General features: G+C 26.0%; 2 protein-coding genes across 2 annotated transcripts; one reads left to right on the top strand and one right to left on the bottom strand.

Annotated features, from left to right (window-relative positions):
* Window positions 1-468: 468 nt before the first annotated feature.
* On the bottom strand, window positions 469-4,640 carry LOC113559766 (lachesin-like). The gene is made up of 6 exons (XM_026965516.1): window positions 4,595-4,640; window positions 1,688-1,929; window positions 1,331-1,587; window positions 962-1,225; window positions 751-890; window positions 469-559 (listed from the first exon to the last, which is right to left on the bottom strand). The coding sequence occupies exons 1-6, from the start codon at window positions 4,638-4,640 to the stop codon at window positions 522-524; spliced, it is 987 nt and encodes a 328-aa protein (XP_026821317.1). The 3' UTR covers window positions 469-521.
* A 1,202-nt stretch (window positions 4,641-5,842) lies between these two features.
* On the top strand, window positions 5,843-14,572 carry LOC113559765. The gene is made up of 5 exons (XM_026965515.1): window positions 5,843-6,167; window positions 6,267-6,540; window positions 6,604-6,733; window positions 14,019-14,187; window positions 14,313-14,572. The coding sequence occupies exons 1-5, from the start codon at window positions 5,843-5,845 to the stop codon at window positions 14,570-14,572; spliced, it is 1,158 nt and encodes a 385-aa protein (XP_026821316.1).
* Window positions 14,573-16,419: the final 1,847 nt, after the last annotated feature.

The raw sequence follows: 16,419 nt of genomic DNA, 5'->3' as shown, positions 1-16,419 counted from the left end.
CATAGAACTAAAGTATTGTTGATTTCTTATTATTTTTAAACATATCATATATTACATTGTAAAAAATATTATTTTAAATATTGTTTATTACTTATTTGTCACCTTTAGTAATTTTTTACACAGTAGTATTATTAAATTTATTTTTATAATTTGTGCGCAATAATATTATGATAATAAATTGTTTCATGATGTTTGCAACATGTTATTCGTAAAAATTAGTTCAACCTCCCGTTTTATTGATATAGAACTAAATTATAGGAATTATAAACATAATACCTTTAGAAATATAGACTGTTAATTTCCGTAATGTTATTTTGTCATGTTTTTACAGACAACAAAAAAAATATCATTGTAAAATCAATAGGTACAGAAATACAACATTTATCAATTTTATTATTCTATCATTGATACATTGTTTTTGAATAAAAAAATATAAAATTTAAATGTATATGAATAAAATATTCAACACCTATAACTATAATCAAACAGCAGCTTGCTTGGAGAATTGAGAATGATGATGTTTAATCACAGACAGGAGGGCATTCTGGTAATAGTGCTTCTATAATACAAAAATTATTTTAATATGTTAATTGTCAAAAAATTAAATTGTCTTAATGTTAAATTATGAAATGAACAGAAATTAAAAATTGTACTTAAAATCTTTTCATATTGCCTAGTATAAATCTTAAGCTAATAAAATTGAAAAGCAATTTATTTTCTGTATAATATGGTTATTTAAATAATATTTACCATAAACAGTAATTGTCATTTCGGTAGTTCCTAATATATTTGATGCTCTGCAGGTATAATCACCATATTGATGGTTATCAATTGTGATAATTTGTAAAGTAGTATCTGATATTTCGTCTGAAGTAGTATAATGTGATATACTAAATGTTTTTACAAAAATCGCATTAAATTTCACTTCGACAATAAAAATAATCAAGATTAATGAGTTTACCTGTAATGTTGATTATTGTATAATTCTACTCCATTATATAACCAAGCAATAGTTGGTTGAGGATACGCCTCAATATGGCATACAAGATCTAAGTTAGCATGTAAAACTTGTCCCAAACTAGTATAAAGAACAGTGATTATTGGTGCAAATTCTACCTCTATGGAAATTCTACGTCTGGCACCTTTTCCAACACCATTTTCAGCGATACAGTAATAGGTTCCACGATCTTCTTTTGTTATAGCAGGCATTTTCAAAATGTTACCTCTAGAAGATGAAATGTATGCTTAATTTATGTTATTATTTGTATATAAATTATGTTTAAATTAATGTTTGATTTGTTTATATTGTATTTTCTATTATTTTTAGTACCTATACATTGATGCACCTATCAATAAAATTGCATTGTTAGCTCGCCTCCAGGAAATTCTTGGACTAGGATACCCACCAGCATAACATTCAAGTTGCACTAGTTGACCTTCTTTTACAACAAATGATCTTGTCGAGTTATCATAAATAAATGGTTGTCTACGCACTATTAACTCGGTATAAGCGGATATTATGTTGTTCATTCCAATTACCACATCGCAGCGATAGACACTGGCATCAGTTTCCTGAATATCATTAATCTGAAAATATACATTATTTCCATATTTAATTGTTATTAAATAGGCCCATGAGGCTTATAGTTTTTTTTTTTTTTAATTGTATAATTATATCTCTAGTTACTTGTAATAAGTATCGATTGCTATTCATGTCCTGTCTCAATGACAATCTTGGATCATTGACAATAAGTTTGTTTCCAGATGAGAATGTAATAGATTCAGCTAAACTTTCTTTGTTAACTTTAACCCACAAAACATTGAAATCCTTGCTATATAGGGTTGTACACGCCATTTCTGCTGTTCCGCCAATATCTTTTACAAGTTTTTGTGTAATATGTGCTATAACTGGTGTTCTTTGAGAATAAGCTAAAAATAAAATTCAATATTTGTTATTAATTAGATTATGCAACAGTTAATAACTAAGAATAGGTGTTCATTGTATTTATAATACAGACAATTTTAATTCATCAGAATATATATTGTATTGTTGGTTTTAATAATACAGTCATTTTACCTACCATCACCTTAAAGGTAAAAATATTAGACATATTCTCTAGTGGATTTTTTGAAATTTTAATTTAAAGCAAGTTACAATAACATGTAAAATACAAAAAATTAAAAATTAAACCTTTAAATTTGATAAAAATATTCTTGATTACAAATTAAATTTACCTAATTCCTTAAATCTATAGCTTGTGTTGGAAATAGGGAGTTATAATAATTACTAAATATTAAGTATTATTGATGAAATATATACTTCAATAAAATTTATTTATATGTATTTATGCTTTATTATCTTTAATTTTTTTTTTTTGTCTTCTTAATGCGTTATTAATTTTAGAATAACTAGTTAAATCTGGTAATTATAAGACACCTGTTGATTCACGCTCTCTCCTATTAGAAATAAAATCATAATATATAACAAAATACATTATAAACTTTAGATTTTTAATACTTTCAAAAAACTGTAGTATAATTATTATAAATATGTTTATATTTTATTACTTTGATATTTAAAATAATATACTAAAGACTATGTTCTTGCACAGTTACACCGTTAAAACTAGACAACAAGATATCACAGTTTTTATAAATAAAAACCATTAAAAGTTGCATTTAGTTTTTAGTTTAGATCTTTTTTACTAACAAATAGTAAATTTACATTCTGCAGAATTAATTTTGTGTTGTTAATAATTGTATTATAATCAAAATAATATAAACATAAAATGTTATGATAAATAGCTGTAACTAGTTTTATTTTAGGAAATTAAATTACAAAATTATATTTACATAATATATTTATTATGTTTAAAACCTAATACATTTATATGAGTTATGTCACTGTTTAAAATGTACTACAAAACACATCAATACAAATTAAAACTGCTCTTTGTTATTAATGTTTAAAATTAAAATATTTTTGTTTCTAATTTTCTATTTATTGATTTTTCTTATACCTAATTTACTTAAAAGTTCCAAAATATTCTTTTTACTCTCTTGCATTCTTCAATATTCCTTAATAGAATGCAAAGTATTATATTAATTATATAAAAAGACAAGCCAATTATGAGATATGGATAAGGATATCACCTTTCAAATTCAAATTTAATAAATTTGCTTGGGATTCATATCATAAATTCCTGTATATTTGTATATTATAGAATACAATTAATCATTTAATTTTTCTCAAATTTATTATTATATATTGTTTAATAATCGAACTTTTTATAAAGTATCTTATTGTATTATTAGGCTCAGCCTGTAAAATTTAAATAAATAAGGATGAAAAGATTTTTTTAAGCATTGAATATGTATTGACATTTCATAGTATATACAAAATAAAAAGTATTGAACAAAACGTACAATTTTAAAATATTTAAATGTAATCATTTTTGTCATCAGACACACAGCAACTAGGACATTTGAAAACATTTTACATTTATTTTACTGTTAATTATTATAAACACACTAAAATTAAATTATTATTACTTTTCATGATAAAATTAACAACTAGGTAATTGTGCAATGACTGTGCAATAATAGTTGAAGAATATTATAGAAGTTTTAACTAAAATATGTTTACTTCACGACATATATTATTATTTATGTATACCTAGTTTATCATAATTTTGTATTTATTTATAAGAAATGTGTAACAATGCCTGATTAAACTTTTATTACTTAATTATTAGTTTATATAGTAGGTATAGAGTAACAGTGTTGTTCAATAATACAAAATTGTAATAAAATAATCTATTAATATTAAAATGTCAAACAATTATGTATGAGTGTAAAATATCTATTTTTCTCTAACATTTAATATAGGTACTAAATGTGTAAGACAGAGCTGGTAGTTTGTACGTTTTTATTGTTCATCAGTTAAAAACCTAAAGTATCATCAAATTTTTGAGATTGGGGTGGTTTTTTTGTTTATTTATTTTTTTTAGTGGGCTTAAGCTCTGAGGTTTTAGAGCTCTAAGCCTCCCAAAATTGTTAAAATTTTAAACGCCAAATAAGATATAATAAGTAGGTACGTGAGGTATCTAAGCATAGGCGCACCCCTCCCCATTTGCGCCTATGTATCTAAGTTAGTGCTTATTAAGACTTAAAATACATAGACTGATACCTACATATATTATATTATATCTAGTAGATACTGCTGTATATATCATAAAAAAAGCCATATACAAGTCATATAATTAAGTGCTACACAATATTAAGCATCTCCTATAACTGAAAATAGTGATAGGTAATTTAATGATATGAATGAGTCATAGGTAAGTATCACATTTGATAGTTTTGTCTGCGCTCTTTTAGTTGATGCTTAATATGTATGGACTTATGTAATCAAGTTTATGATCATAGTAGAGAACATAAATAATTAGTGCTAAAAAAAAATATGAAAAAATAATAATAATGAGGTTGGTATAATCCCTGGCACTGGATTCGACAACAGGTTATGATTTTAACCTATGTTAAACTGACTGACATCACTGCCGTCATTTGTGGGATGTGGTAAAAAGGTACTTACCGAAACTGATACATAGCAATAATAGTACGCCGTAGATGGACTTCATTTCGGAATGTCAACAGTAATAACGATATATATATATATTAATAAACTTAATTGTCTTTCACGGAAAGGGATTTAGAAATATGAAAACTATTGTTAGTTTGAACAAAAAAAAAAGACACGAAGAAACAATACGTCTAGCCAAATAGCGTTTGCCGTAATGGCGTAATGATAAATGCTGTTAAAGCAGGGCATAGACTAGATGTGTCGTTATCACTTTCACCGAGATTTGAGGTTAAGCAGTGTTTCCAAAAAATAAGAATCACGGTAATTCGTAAATTATCGGTGAAAATACTGTATTTAGACCGTTAATTCCAGGCCCATAAACGATCACTTAAAATTTGAAGCGCCCTTTGAATGATTCAGTGGTTCATGACTGATCCAATGAATTTAAGTGAACAATAAATTTATTGAATTTTCTATCAGCAACAATGAGTTTTTTAATATCGTGAAAATTGTATTCGATTCTTTAGATTTGGACGATAAACGATTTACAACTAATGATGATGTGCAAATCACGAAATTATAGACATTAGTTTGAGATCTTCTGTCCTCGCCTAAGATCCCATGACTTTACGTATTTGAATTTTTACTTTGAAGTTCACTAAATGTGGATATTAATTGAAAAAACTTGTACTAATATTTTATACATTTAAATATATATTTAAATAAACTTAAAAACACTTCCTAAGTAAAATTATACAAACTCAACAATAAAAAAGGTTAATTAGTGGCTAATTCTGTCAATATCTGAATAAACTGTTTTGATATTGACGAGTCTTTATCAAGTATAGAATAGAATAAAAATTATAAAATATTGAGCACAATTATTATTTGTTTTTAAACATTGCACCAACACCCGTGCATCTATTATGGAACCCCTGGTTGATACTATAATATCCCCCATGAAATAATCGATGCATTTTACCATTTCTTCCAAGACAGGGCTAAACAAAACCCTGCTTATCACTTTGAGGCTTCGGGATAGTTCATACAGTTATAGCATGACTAGGTATTTATTGAATCATGATAAGTTCATTATTCAACAGTTCAGTATTGCAGTCTGCAGGCTTCTGAGAGTCATTAATAGTTTTTTATTTAATACCTCGTGTTTTGTGTACTCGTTTCGTTGGAATAAATTCAAATTCTTTTTATATCAGTATCGTTTACATTATAAAAATATTATTTGATATTACATTTTTAATAATGGAAGCGTTAAAAAATCATCACCAACTTTTTGAATTACTACCGAATGAAGTAATTGTAAACACATTTACATTTGTAGACGCAGACACACTTTTCGATTGCAGACTTGTGTGTAAACGATGGAAAGAACTTATAGATAAATACGCATTTCAAGAAAAAGCTGCTCGAGAAAACAAATTTATGAATGATGGCCGAGGGTACTATAGTTTCTCACAAATCAATTCAAATTACATTAGAAAACTGGATTTACCGTGGTACGTGTTTTATGTGATAATCAAATATGATCCATTCAACAGAAATTTGGTGAAAAACCACTGTGGGCAGGGTAAGTAGTAAATAAATTGTATACCAGGTATATAGCTGTTTCTAATAAGAATTTAAAATAATTTATACAATTTTATGATGATTATTTTCTTAAATATAGACGGATTGAACCATTGGGGAAATATTACTAATACATTATGGTCTATGCCTGGCGATTTTGATATGTTTAACTTTGTTGACATGTCGTGTATTCAACAAATACCACAGGAAAATCGTTATGTTTTATCCGATCCAGATTTTGATGGATATACAAGTTGTTTTGTAATAGATTTTCAGTATTTACGAACAATAGATCAAAAAATTATTTTTAAAGATTATGGATTAAATGAAATCGTGATGAAAACGCTTCGACCTAAAATTTCATTTAGTGCATGGTACTGATTACTTACATTTAAAATATTTTCTTTAAATCACATAAAAAAATTAATGTTTTGCAGGTATTATAGAGATAACAGACAACTTATCAGTTATACGTTACGCGCCACTGTTCACAGTAGAACAAATAAAATCATAGGTTTATGTGATAATATCGATACTGGTCTACAAACGGAATTTGGATGGAATAAAGTTTGTATAATAACACCTAAACTAATATTTTAAAAAATTCTAATAAAATTATCATTAAATACTATTTTTTAGGTTTCAAATTCGTTTGAAACTCAAGGCAATGAAACTTCCTTGATTCTCCATCATTCCATAATGGACTCAAGGTTTTCATGTTCGATGACCAATTTTAAAATCTCCTGCTCTGTAGTTAAAATTCCGCTACCAATTAAATATAAAAATGTTAATTCTTACATGTATATCTAAATATATTTGAATGTTTTACATTTTAAGTCACTTAAAATATTGTTGATTTGTTATTATTTTTAAACATTATATTGCATATATATTATTTTAAATATTGTTTATTACTTATTTATCATACTTTTTCAAATTCACAAAATATTATAAAACAATGACAACACAATAAACATATAGGTTCTATCTATTTTATAATAAACGAATAAATTAAAGGTATAGTATGGTTATACTAGCTGACCTATATTATTAAAATCTTAATATTTATTTTTATTTTGAACATCGATTTATGCAAAAACCATTAGTTTTTAACTATTACATATTCAGAACATATTCATTTTCATACCAAAAGTGAATTATCCAAACAATTTAAACGATTTTTTGGACCCAACTAGTCACAGAGTTATACTGATTAGATAGATAAATTTAACACTGTCTATTGCCTAAACCACCTAATTTACTATTCAAACTGTTTATACATTGTAACTTATTGTTTATTATACATTTATTTTTACATAACAGTTTATATGTATCCAAATTAATTAGTAAAATCATTGACTTCTGTTGTTATAAATTTATCTTATAATATTAATGTTGATAGGAACTAGGAATGTATACTTCTTATTCAAATAAAGTTTATCCAAAATTAGTTATACTAACATACAGATATAATATGTTTATATATATTGTAATGATATAAAATATTTATATATAATTTAATATAATAACATGAAATTGTTAGTCAAAACATGACCAATTCATATAAATACTACCTATTGATAATAAAAAAATTATTAAATCACATACTTGGATGTACATATAGATTAAATTAATAGACTTATATCAGAATTTATACAATGTTTATATATAAAGAATATGTGATTTATGTTTTTCACTAATATCGTATAACGTTTGAACGTGCAATATATGTATAGTATGTTATGTAAAAAAATAAATATTACAAAACGGTATTATATTCAAATTAATAATATATTATTTATACTTATGATCTATCACATAAAACAATGAAATGTAGGTATGTATAGTATACCAAGGTTATGTCATAGCAATTTTATAAATCATGAATATTTTCTCAACATTTATAAGTAGCCCTATGTTTATGCTGTGTCAATGATTTGAATTATTAATGTTCAAGTATATGACCGTTTCGGTTTATTTTACTATTTTATACTGTTTAGTGCTATAAGAATAATAGTTTATATTACAGAAGAATTGATTTTATTTATAAATAAAAAAAATGTGAAGGTAACTTATTTTGACAAGTCAATTTAAATTGTAATAAATATAATATAATTTAATAATAAATTGAAAGTAAAACCATATTTTTTTTTTTATTGTTTTATCTTGAGATAAATGTGTAATACTGTAATACATTATGATAAAATAATGTGCATAATAACCATACTTCAAATTTACTTCTTTGCTTTCTTCATATCCAAATTTATTAAGATTGTGATTACTTTTACTTTTTTATTCCAAAAATATTTGTTCACTTTTCCTTTGTGGCTTTACTTAAGTAAATAAGGATCATGATTGTGTTGAAGTAAATTTGTATTACATCAAATCAAATTCAGATACCATAAAGATTATAATTTAACTATATAAGCATAAGCTTTGAATCACTTTTCATGAAACATTTTTTTACATCATTTAAACAAAAAAAATTTAAAAAAATAATAATTACTAGGTATTATTTTTTCATTATCTTAATTTAATAAACCCAGGGTCGGACATGATTGTTAAATGTAAAAATAACTATATTGTAGACTGTAGTGTTTGTTAAAAGAACACAAATCATTGTAGAAATATGTTCAACAACTGATTGAACTAATGAACAGAATAATAGAATACAAATAATTACAAATACTCAAAAAAAAAAAGTTTATTGTAGGTGCTTTAAAATATTTGAAGTGTAGATCAATATAATTCTACTCACTCAACTGAATTTGTTTATCATTGTATTCAGTTTTTTTATATTGTAGTACCTACCTACAATTGCCGATTCTAAGCATCGATCAATAACTGATTATGTAGTATTGTAACATCTTAAATTTTTTTTCTGTTTCTATTGCTGAATACTATTGGCCTCTTCGTACGTATTCAATGTATTGCATATAACATCTATAATCTGCGTTTCTTAATTGTGTAGAAAAGATTGTAAACATAGGTATGAAGTCTAGGTTAAGACGATCTAGATTTGTAAAAGGTGTAGCTAACAAGTAACAAGAAAAGATTTTTATATAAAATTATGCTATTTTTCTATATCATTTTATGATAAAAACATTCACTAATAAAATATACAAAATCAATTATAATACAAAGAATTTGAGCAGAACGTCCGAACGTGTCGCGTCTGTAGTCGACCGAGCAACTAAACTAACATAGGTAGTAACATCTACCCCGCGCGTCAGCATCTCGGATAAGCGTATGGCAATCTATCTATAGGACATACAACGGAATTACCACAGGTATTATTTAATAATAAAATAAAAGTTCTTATTTTTAAACTCAAAAAAACAAAATTAATATTCAAGTTTCTAACGTAGGTACTATATTTTATGTTTGCTATACCTCAGTGCCTCAATACGCGGAACCTTAGAATCTAAATAATATGTAATATATACCTACTGCAGTAAATGTTGTTATAATAAACCTAAAAATTAATATTTTTAATGTTGAGGTGTATAATGCTGGTTTGAAAAATTATACGATTTAAAGTATTATGTTGAGTTTCAAAAAATGATCGAAAAATACTATAATTTACACCATATTATCCATATTATAATAGAATATTATCATATAATATGGGTAACTTAAAATAGATAAAGCCGCTTTTACGCAATATTTTTTAATAACTATTATCTGCATACTAGAAGTTTAAAGCAATCATTTTTAATTTACATATTTTGCATCTTCAGCTCTTTTTTTCTTATAAGTGTATGTTTTTTTTTTGTGTTGTGAAAAACACTAAATCGGTCGATAAGAAATACGACGAATATGATTATAGTAAGTACCATACAGAATACCGCTGGGCGCTGGTATAGATGTCAATATTCGTCTATTCGTATCATACCTTCAACTTGTTTTTGTCTTGCGTTAATACAATTAATATAAATAGAACAATATTTTAGACTAGGTAAAGTTTTTTTTTTTGTGAAAATTAAATTATAAATGCCCAAAGAAAAATTCCTTATTTAAAAAAAAATAAGGAAATTATATTTTAAATTAGATATTAGGATTTTGGAATTTAATATCTTTTTGAGAATCATCCATCATAAATAAAAAAAACCCTAAAGCTTGGTTCGGCATCTTCGTTTTTTAATCTAGTGATCGAAATTCAAACCCACTTATGTGCCTTTTTTTTCGTAACTAAACATTAAAACATTCATGTAGTAGAACTAAAAGTTTAAATTAGATTGATGACGACCGTAACTGATCAATTATAGATAGGTACGCAAAATCAAATATTGACGTTTTTGGTTATTAACACTGGAGAACTTTGTTAACAAGTTTTACCTTTTACGAGTTCTACTGCATAATATACTGTTATTAAACATTCTGAAAAGTATATTATTAGAACATAATATTGTTATTGTATACTCGTTTACTCGTTAAAACTTCTTAGTCCCACTCATGATTTCAAACTACACAAGAATACGATGTGAAAAGTAACAACCTAATTTAATTTAAGTAACCCTACTTATAATGCCAAATTCCTCTTTTAACTTACAATAAATAATTTACCTTTTGTATTAGTGGGCGGATAGTACAAAACAATTTTTATGTTTAAATCCGGAGTCCATTTGGACGCACATCCTCGTGTATAGTTTAACGTTCGAAGTTTCCACAACTTGGAGTATGTTTTCTATACACTCGAAAAAAATTCTTATATAACAATTTATTATTTTATGAGTGAATACCAAATGTCATAAAGTCATAAACATTTAAACTTGAAATGATAAAAAATTAATTTGGGTTTCCGTTAGCATTTTTTTTTCGTATTTATATAGGTTGGAAAACTTTTAAAAAACCTTGTATTAAATTTTCAAATCTTAAAGAAGATATGAACTAAGATAAAATAAAATAAGATTTTACGTATATAATAAAATACATAAAATATTAGTATTGGTGAAAATAATATTTTTTTTTTTTATATCTTTGCGCGTATGTCATATATTGAGTATAATTACAGCTATATAATATTGGATTGCCACTTGTGTTCTATTAATTTTGGCGTAAATTATAAATTATTTTTGCACCTTTATTGGCGCTAATGTCATAATATTATAACCGTAAATTCCCTCGACTTATAGTCAATTTTAGGGTTGGATTTATAATATGTAAATTCTACCGATACTTTTTTTGCCTGAAAAAAGGGAAGTTTTACCAATGGTAAAATCGACATATTACATTTATTTTTAATATAGATGGCGGTTTGTTCCTAATTCACTGACACCTAGTTTTTCGACCAAAATACTAGTGTTAAATGGTTTTTCAAAACAATCAAACTCGCCGACAATGATGATAATATTATAGCTACATACTGCTTGGCATAACGATTTATAAGAGTATATATATAACCTCGATTAACTTTGCTGTCAGTCTCGGAACCAGAGCTTTGACGCATAATCGAAAAGACGGTTAAGCGAGCAACAACATTTTTTTTTAACATACATACATATTATTTGTTACTTTTTTTAGGAATTATGACATACTTAAAATATTTGCATACAAAAAGACTAAAAACGCAAACAGTCAAGCGAACGAACACACGTGTTATATATAACTAACTGACTTTTCAAAAACAAAATGCCAATCACTATCGCAATTAATTGTTTTTATCTCACCCGTATATTCATATGTACCTATCGCGTATCTAATAGATATTGCCGGAAAGTTTCGGATTATATATATGTATTATTATTTATAACCTACTTACTCATACACTAGGCGATAAGATTTTACTGCAACGCGTAAGTAATTTATGCAAGTGTAACCTGACGGTTAACCGAGAAAGACGGTTAATCGGGGGACGGATAATCGACGTTCTACTGTATACAGAATATAAATAACTGAATTTTCTGTAAATTCTGCTCGAAATGAACAGGTAAAAACAATATTCCAAGAAGCATTAAGCCTCGGACTCCTAGCTAAAACTTAAATTGGACGGGGGACTCCTTATTTGTGATTATTTACTTTGACTACTACGTATTTAATAATTCCACTAAAATAAAATAAAAATATCACTTCAGTACTACATAACCATGGACCCTTAACATTAACACGCGGACCCTCAGGGCTCCGCTGACCACCAATTGGGAACCATTGGTCCATAGTAAATTCCGCCCGGAAAAATATCCAAGTAAAAAACGTACGGTTCTAGCACTTAGTACGGTCGAACAATAAAAGTGCGAAACGTGGACACTTTGTACTATTATGTATATAAAGTATTACATAAGTATATATTATATTATACAATTTTATTAAAAATGTTATTAAGTTTAAATATTTTTTGGTAAATCTAAGTATCTCGTACATTCTAAATATACATATATTTCCCAAGCGCGATATCGGAGTTAATCAAATTATCGTTTGTGTTAATCGTTGAACTGAATTTCACTAAGACGACGACTGTCACATCGTCACGATGGCAACAACAAAGTCTACTAAATTAAGACCAAAACTTTTTGAAGATGGTTTTGAGTACACAATATTGAGAGAAAATGTAAACGATATACGTTGGAAATATTCTATCACTACGTGTATAGGAAAAATTTCTACAAATCGTATAGAACCAATAAGTACCTACTATACAAATGTTATTTCTTAATTGTATATGTTTTAATAACTATAGTATATTTGTTATTGTCAAAAATATTATATTTTTTTCAACAATATAATATATTGAGAACATATATTTAGTCCAAGACCTCATATTGCGATGATTACTAGTAGAGCATTTAAAGTTTTAGGGTTCATTATGCGTCTATCTAAAGATTTTAAAATGTCAAAATCGTTAAAATCACTATATTGCGCTTTAGTACGTCTATTTTAGAGTACGGGTCGGTTGTCTGGGATCCTTACACTGTTTCTGATATTAATCAACTCGAACGTGTTCAATTTAGATTTTTGAGATTTTGTTGTTTTGTGTTAGGCATTCCCCATTTAGCTCATGATTATACCAATATCGCTAACGTACTTGGCCTACCTACTCTTGCTGAACGAAGAAGAACTTTAAATTTAAAATTTATTCGTGGTCTTATTACTAACCATATTGATTCCCCTTGCTTGCTTTCCAAAATTAACTTCAAAGTCCTTTCACATGTATCTCGTTCTCATGTGACCTTCCATATTCCTACCGCCAACACTAATTATCTGAAAAATGAGCCTTTAAGACGAATTATGTCACTTGCCAATGAGGACCCCTCTTTTGATGATAATTTATTCTAATGTTTTCTTAAACGCTGTTAATAAACTCTTAAGTTTAATATAAGCGTTAATTGTATAACTGTCTTATTATAATTGTAATTCTGTTATTTACATATTATTTTGTTTTCAATCTTCTACTATTATTCTAAACTGTACTGTACTTTAATGTTATAGGGACAACCCGTATATTGTAATAAATAAATAAATAAATAAATAAATATATTTCACAAATATTATAAATACTTACTACTTACATACTATACAAAATAAGTCTTTTTGTGAACATTTTTGTTAAGCTTTTTAAATCTAAATAAAAGAATATATATAATAACTGATAACACCAGCTAAGGAAAGTCATAAATTACGATTGTATTTCAAGATAATTACATACGAGTAGATCGTCCGACGATTATAACAAGATATTCGATTTAGATAGTGAATTATCTATATTATTACGATACTTATATTTTTACTATAATATGTAGTTTTTAAAAGCCTAATTAAAATATTCGCCAAAAGGCTTATTTTCCATAATACCTATTATGAATGATATAATATTTTATAATAAAAATTTAACTTAAATATATATTTATTTTTTTAGTATAACATATTATTTACTAAGTTAATATCACATAACCACCATCCAAAACCATTGGATGACACAACATTCTGTGCCGTTAACAATGCGAAAACTGACATGAAGCTGTGCGCAATTAGTAACAAAGAAAGTACAAATAAAATTCTTTTATCAATCGCACATGGATGTAACAGTAAGTAAATATAAACTAATGTAGTAAATAATGAAATTATTTATTTTATAGTAAAATATTTTTACATATTTTTATATATTATAAAATATTTATACATATTTTTATGTATTGATGTTGTATTATAGGTACAGTTTGTTCTAAGTTGAGGAACTCTGATGTTTTACGACGAACGATAAGACATGCACGACGTATCTATGCTCCTGACGAGCCCGAAAATCTTATTTTTTCATTACCAGATAAATGGAAAACTACAATGGGTGGCGAGGCAGCTGATTTTCTAATTTATGACAACGGAAATGGGCATAGAATCTTAATTTTTGCTACAAATGAAGGTCTGTCTTTTTTATCATCATCTAATATTATGGTTCATGGATGGCACATTTAAATGTTCTAGTATATTTACGAATTATTATAGGTTTTGAATTAGGCGTAATAAAAGTGATAAACCGAGTTTTTAACGGGGTCCAGATTCAAGGTTGTTTTTTTTCATTTATGTCAGTCTGCATGGCTACAAATTCAGCAACTTGGACTAGCAAAATTGTATAAAGAAAATGAACGGATTTCCAAAGAGTGCAAAATGATTACTTCATTGGCGTTTTTACCCATTGACGATATTTTGGTCGAAATTAGTAATAATATGTATGCAACATTATCTCAAGAGTTACTACCTCTTATTTCATACTTCGATAGAACTTATGTTAGTGGTTATAATAATAACAATGCACGATATCCTCTTCTTATTTGGAATGTAAGATCGCAAATATTGTCTAAATCTCATGGAACAAATAATTTCAGTGAAGGGTGGAATAATTCATTTAATAAACTAGTTGGAACAACGAATCCGAGTTTTTGAACAGTTTTGCGTGCAGTACAATTAGACGAATGTGGTAATAGGCTACATAAAAAGTAAAAATCCAATTCATGTGAAAATAATAAACTATTCAGTTTATGTAACCAGCACCAAAAGAAAGAAATGACAAATTTTAAATTTTAAAATTCCATATTATATTATACATGCCGATTTTAACATTATTATTTAACTTTTTTTTTCAATATTATTTTTTTATTTATATTTATATTATACACATTTTTAATTTTATTATTTTGACTAATATTAATATACTATATTTTATAACGATTTTTAATAAATTGACTTTTTATTATACTTTTATATTTAATTTTTACATTTTGATAATTTACATTATAAATACTTAACACTTATGTATAACTATATACATTAATATATACTTTATGTATATAACAGTACAAAGTGTCCGCGTTTTGCAATCTAAAATTTTATCTGACCGTACAAAGTGTCCGCGTTATGTAGTTTAAACAATGGACCGTACAAAGTGACCGTTTACCAAAACGTACATATAATTACCGCTCGAAAAAATATGCAGGTATAAAAATGGATTTGTAAATTCCGACCGAACAATAAATATTAAAAAAAAATATATATATATATATGCATGCAATATAAAAATATAAAAATAATAAAATATCTATGGATAATTATGTGAAAAACGTGGCTTATTATTTAAAAAAAATAATATGGAGGTGATATTTTGATTCGTATTTATAATTTATTATTATAATTATTACTATTTTTACGATTTTTAACAATTTTATATGATATACATGATACATGACATATAATATATATATATTGTGCTAATTATTGATTATGGTTTAATTTTTCTATATATTATAATAATTATATTTGCTTTTATAATTATTACTATTTTTACGTTTATACATGATTTATGTTGTAATTATTGACTTAATATGTGAAATATATATTTATTTAAATACCTACTATTATAAATTATAATGATTAATCTATGTTATGTAAGTAATAATAGGATTAATAAGACACATTCAGAAATTTGTTTATTAACAGTAAGTAATAAATGAATTCTTTATAAACCTATCGGCTATTAATTATATCTATACGGTTTTGTTTGAAAAATACAAATAAAAGCAACTTTAAACTTTTAAACTTCATTAAGTAATAAGAACTTCTTACTTATAACTTGTAACTTATATGTATGATGTGTTTATTAATTATCAATTTTTTTCGGGCAGAAAAAACTGACCACTGTGGTTAAAATAAAAATAATGATGTTAGTTTGTACTTTTGTTGTAATATTTCACTGCGTCAACTTCAGTGCAAGCAATATTATACTCAGATATATATTATATAATATTATACAATAATATAATACATAA

This window comes from Rhopalosiphum maidis, chromosome 3 (assembly GCF_003676215.2).
Source record: "Rhopalosiphum maidis isolate BTI-1 chromosome 3, ASM367621v3, whole genome shotgun sequence".
NCBI classification, from domain to species: domain Eukaryota; kingdom Metazoa; phylum Arthropoda; class Insecta; order Hemiptera; family Aphididae; genus Rhopalosiphum; species Rhopalosiphum maidis.
The sequence above is the reverse complement of the archived record's forward strand: the minus strand, read 5'-3'. Positions and strand labels throughout refer to the sequence as shown.

What these genes read in the sequence shown, in the direction of transcription:
- LOC113559765 (XM_026965515.1), top strand. Translation starts at nt 5,843, where the DNA reads ATGGAAGCGTTAAAAAATCATCACCAACTTTTTGAATTACTACCGAAT. An exon ending in GAAAAACCACTGTGGGCAGG is followed by an intron (nt 6,168 to 6,266) that starts GTAAGTAGTAAA and finishes TCTTAAATATAG; the next exon opens with ACGGATTGAACCATTGGGGA. An exon ending in AATCGCACATGGATGTAACA is followed by an intron (nt 14,188 to 14,312) that starts GTAAGTAAATAT and finishes GTTGTATTATAG; the next exon opens with GTACAGTTTGTTCTAAGTTG.
- LOC113559766 (XM_026965516.1), bottom strand. Translation starts at nt 4,640, where the DNA reads ATGAAGTCCATCTACGGCGTACTATTATTGCTATGTATCAGTTTCG. An exon ending in GCAATCGATACTTATTACAA is followed by an intron (nt 1,588 to 1,687) that starts GTAACTAGAGAT and finishes GTATATTTTCAG; the next exon opens with ATTAATGATATTCAGGAAAC. An exon ending in AATGACAATTACTGTTTATG is followed by an intron (nt 560 to 750) that starts GTAAATATTATT and finishes TTTGTATTATAG; the next exon opens with AAGCACTATTACCAGAATGC.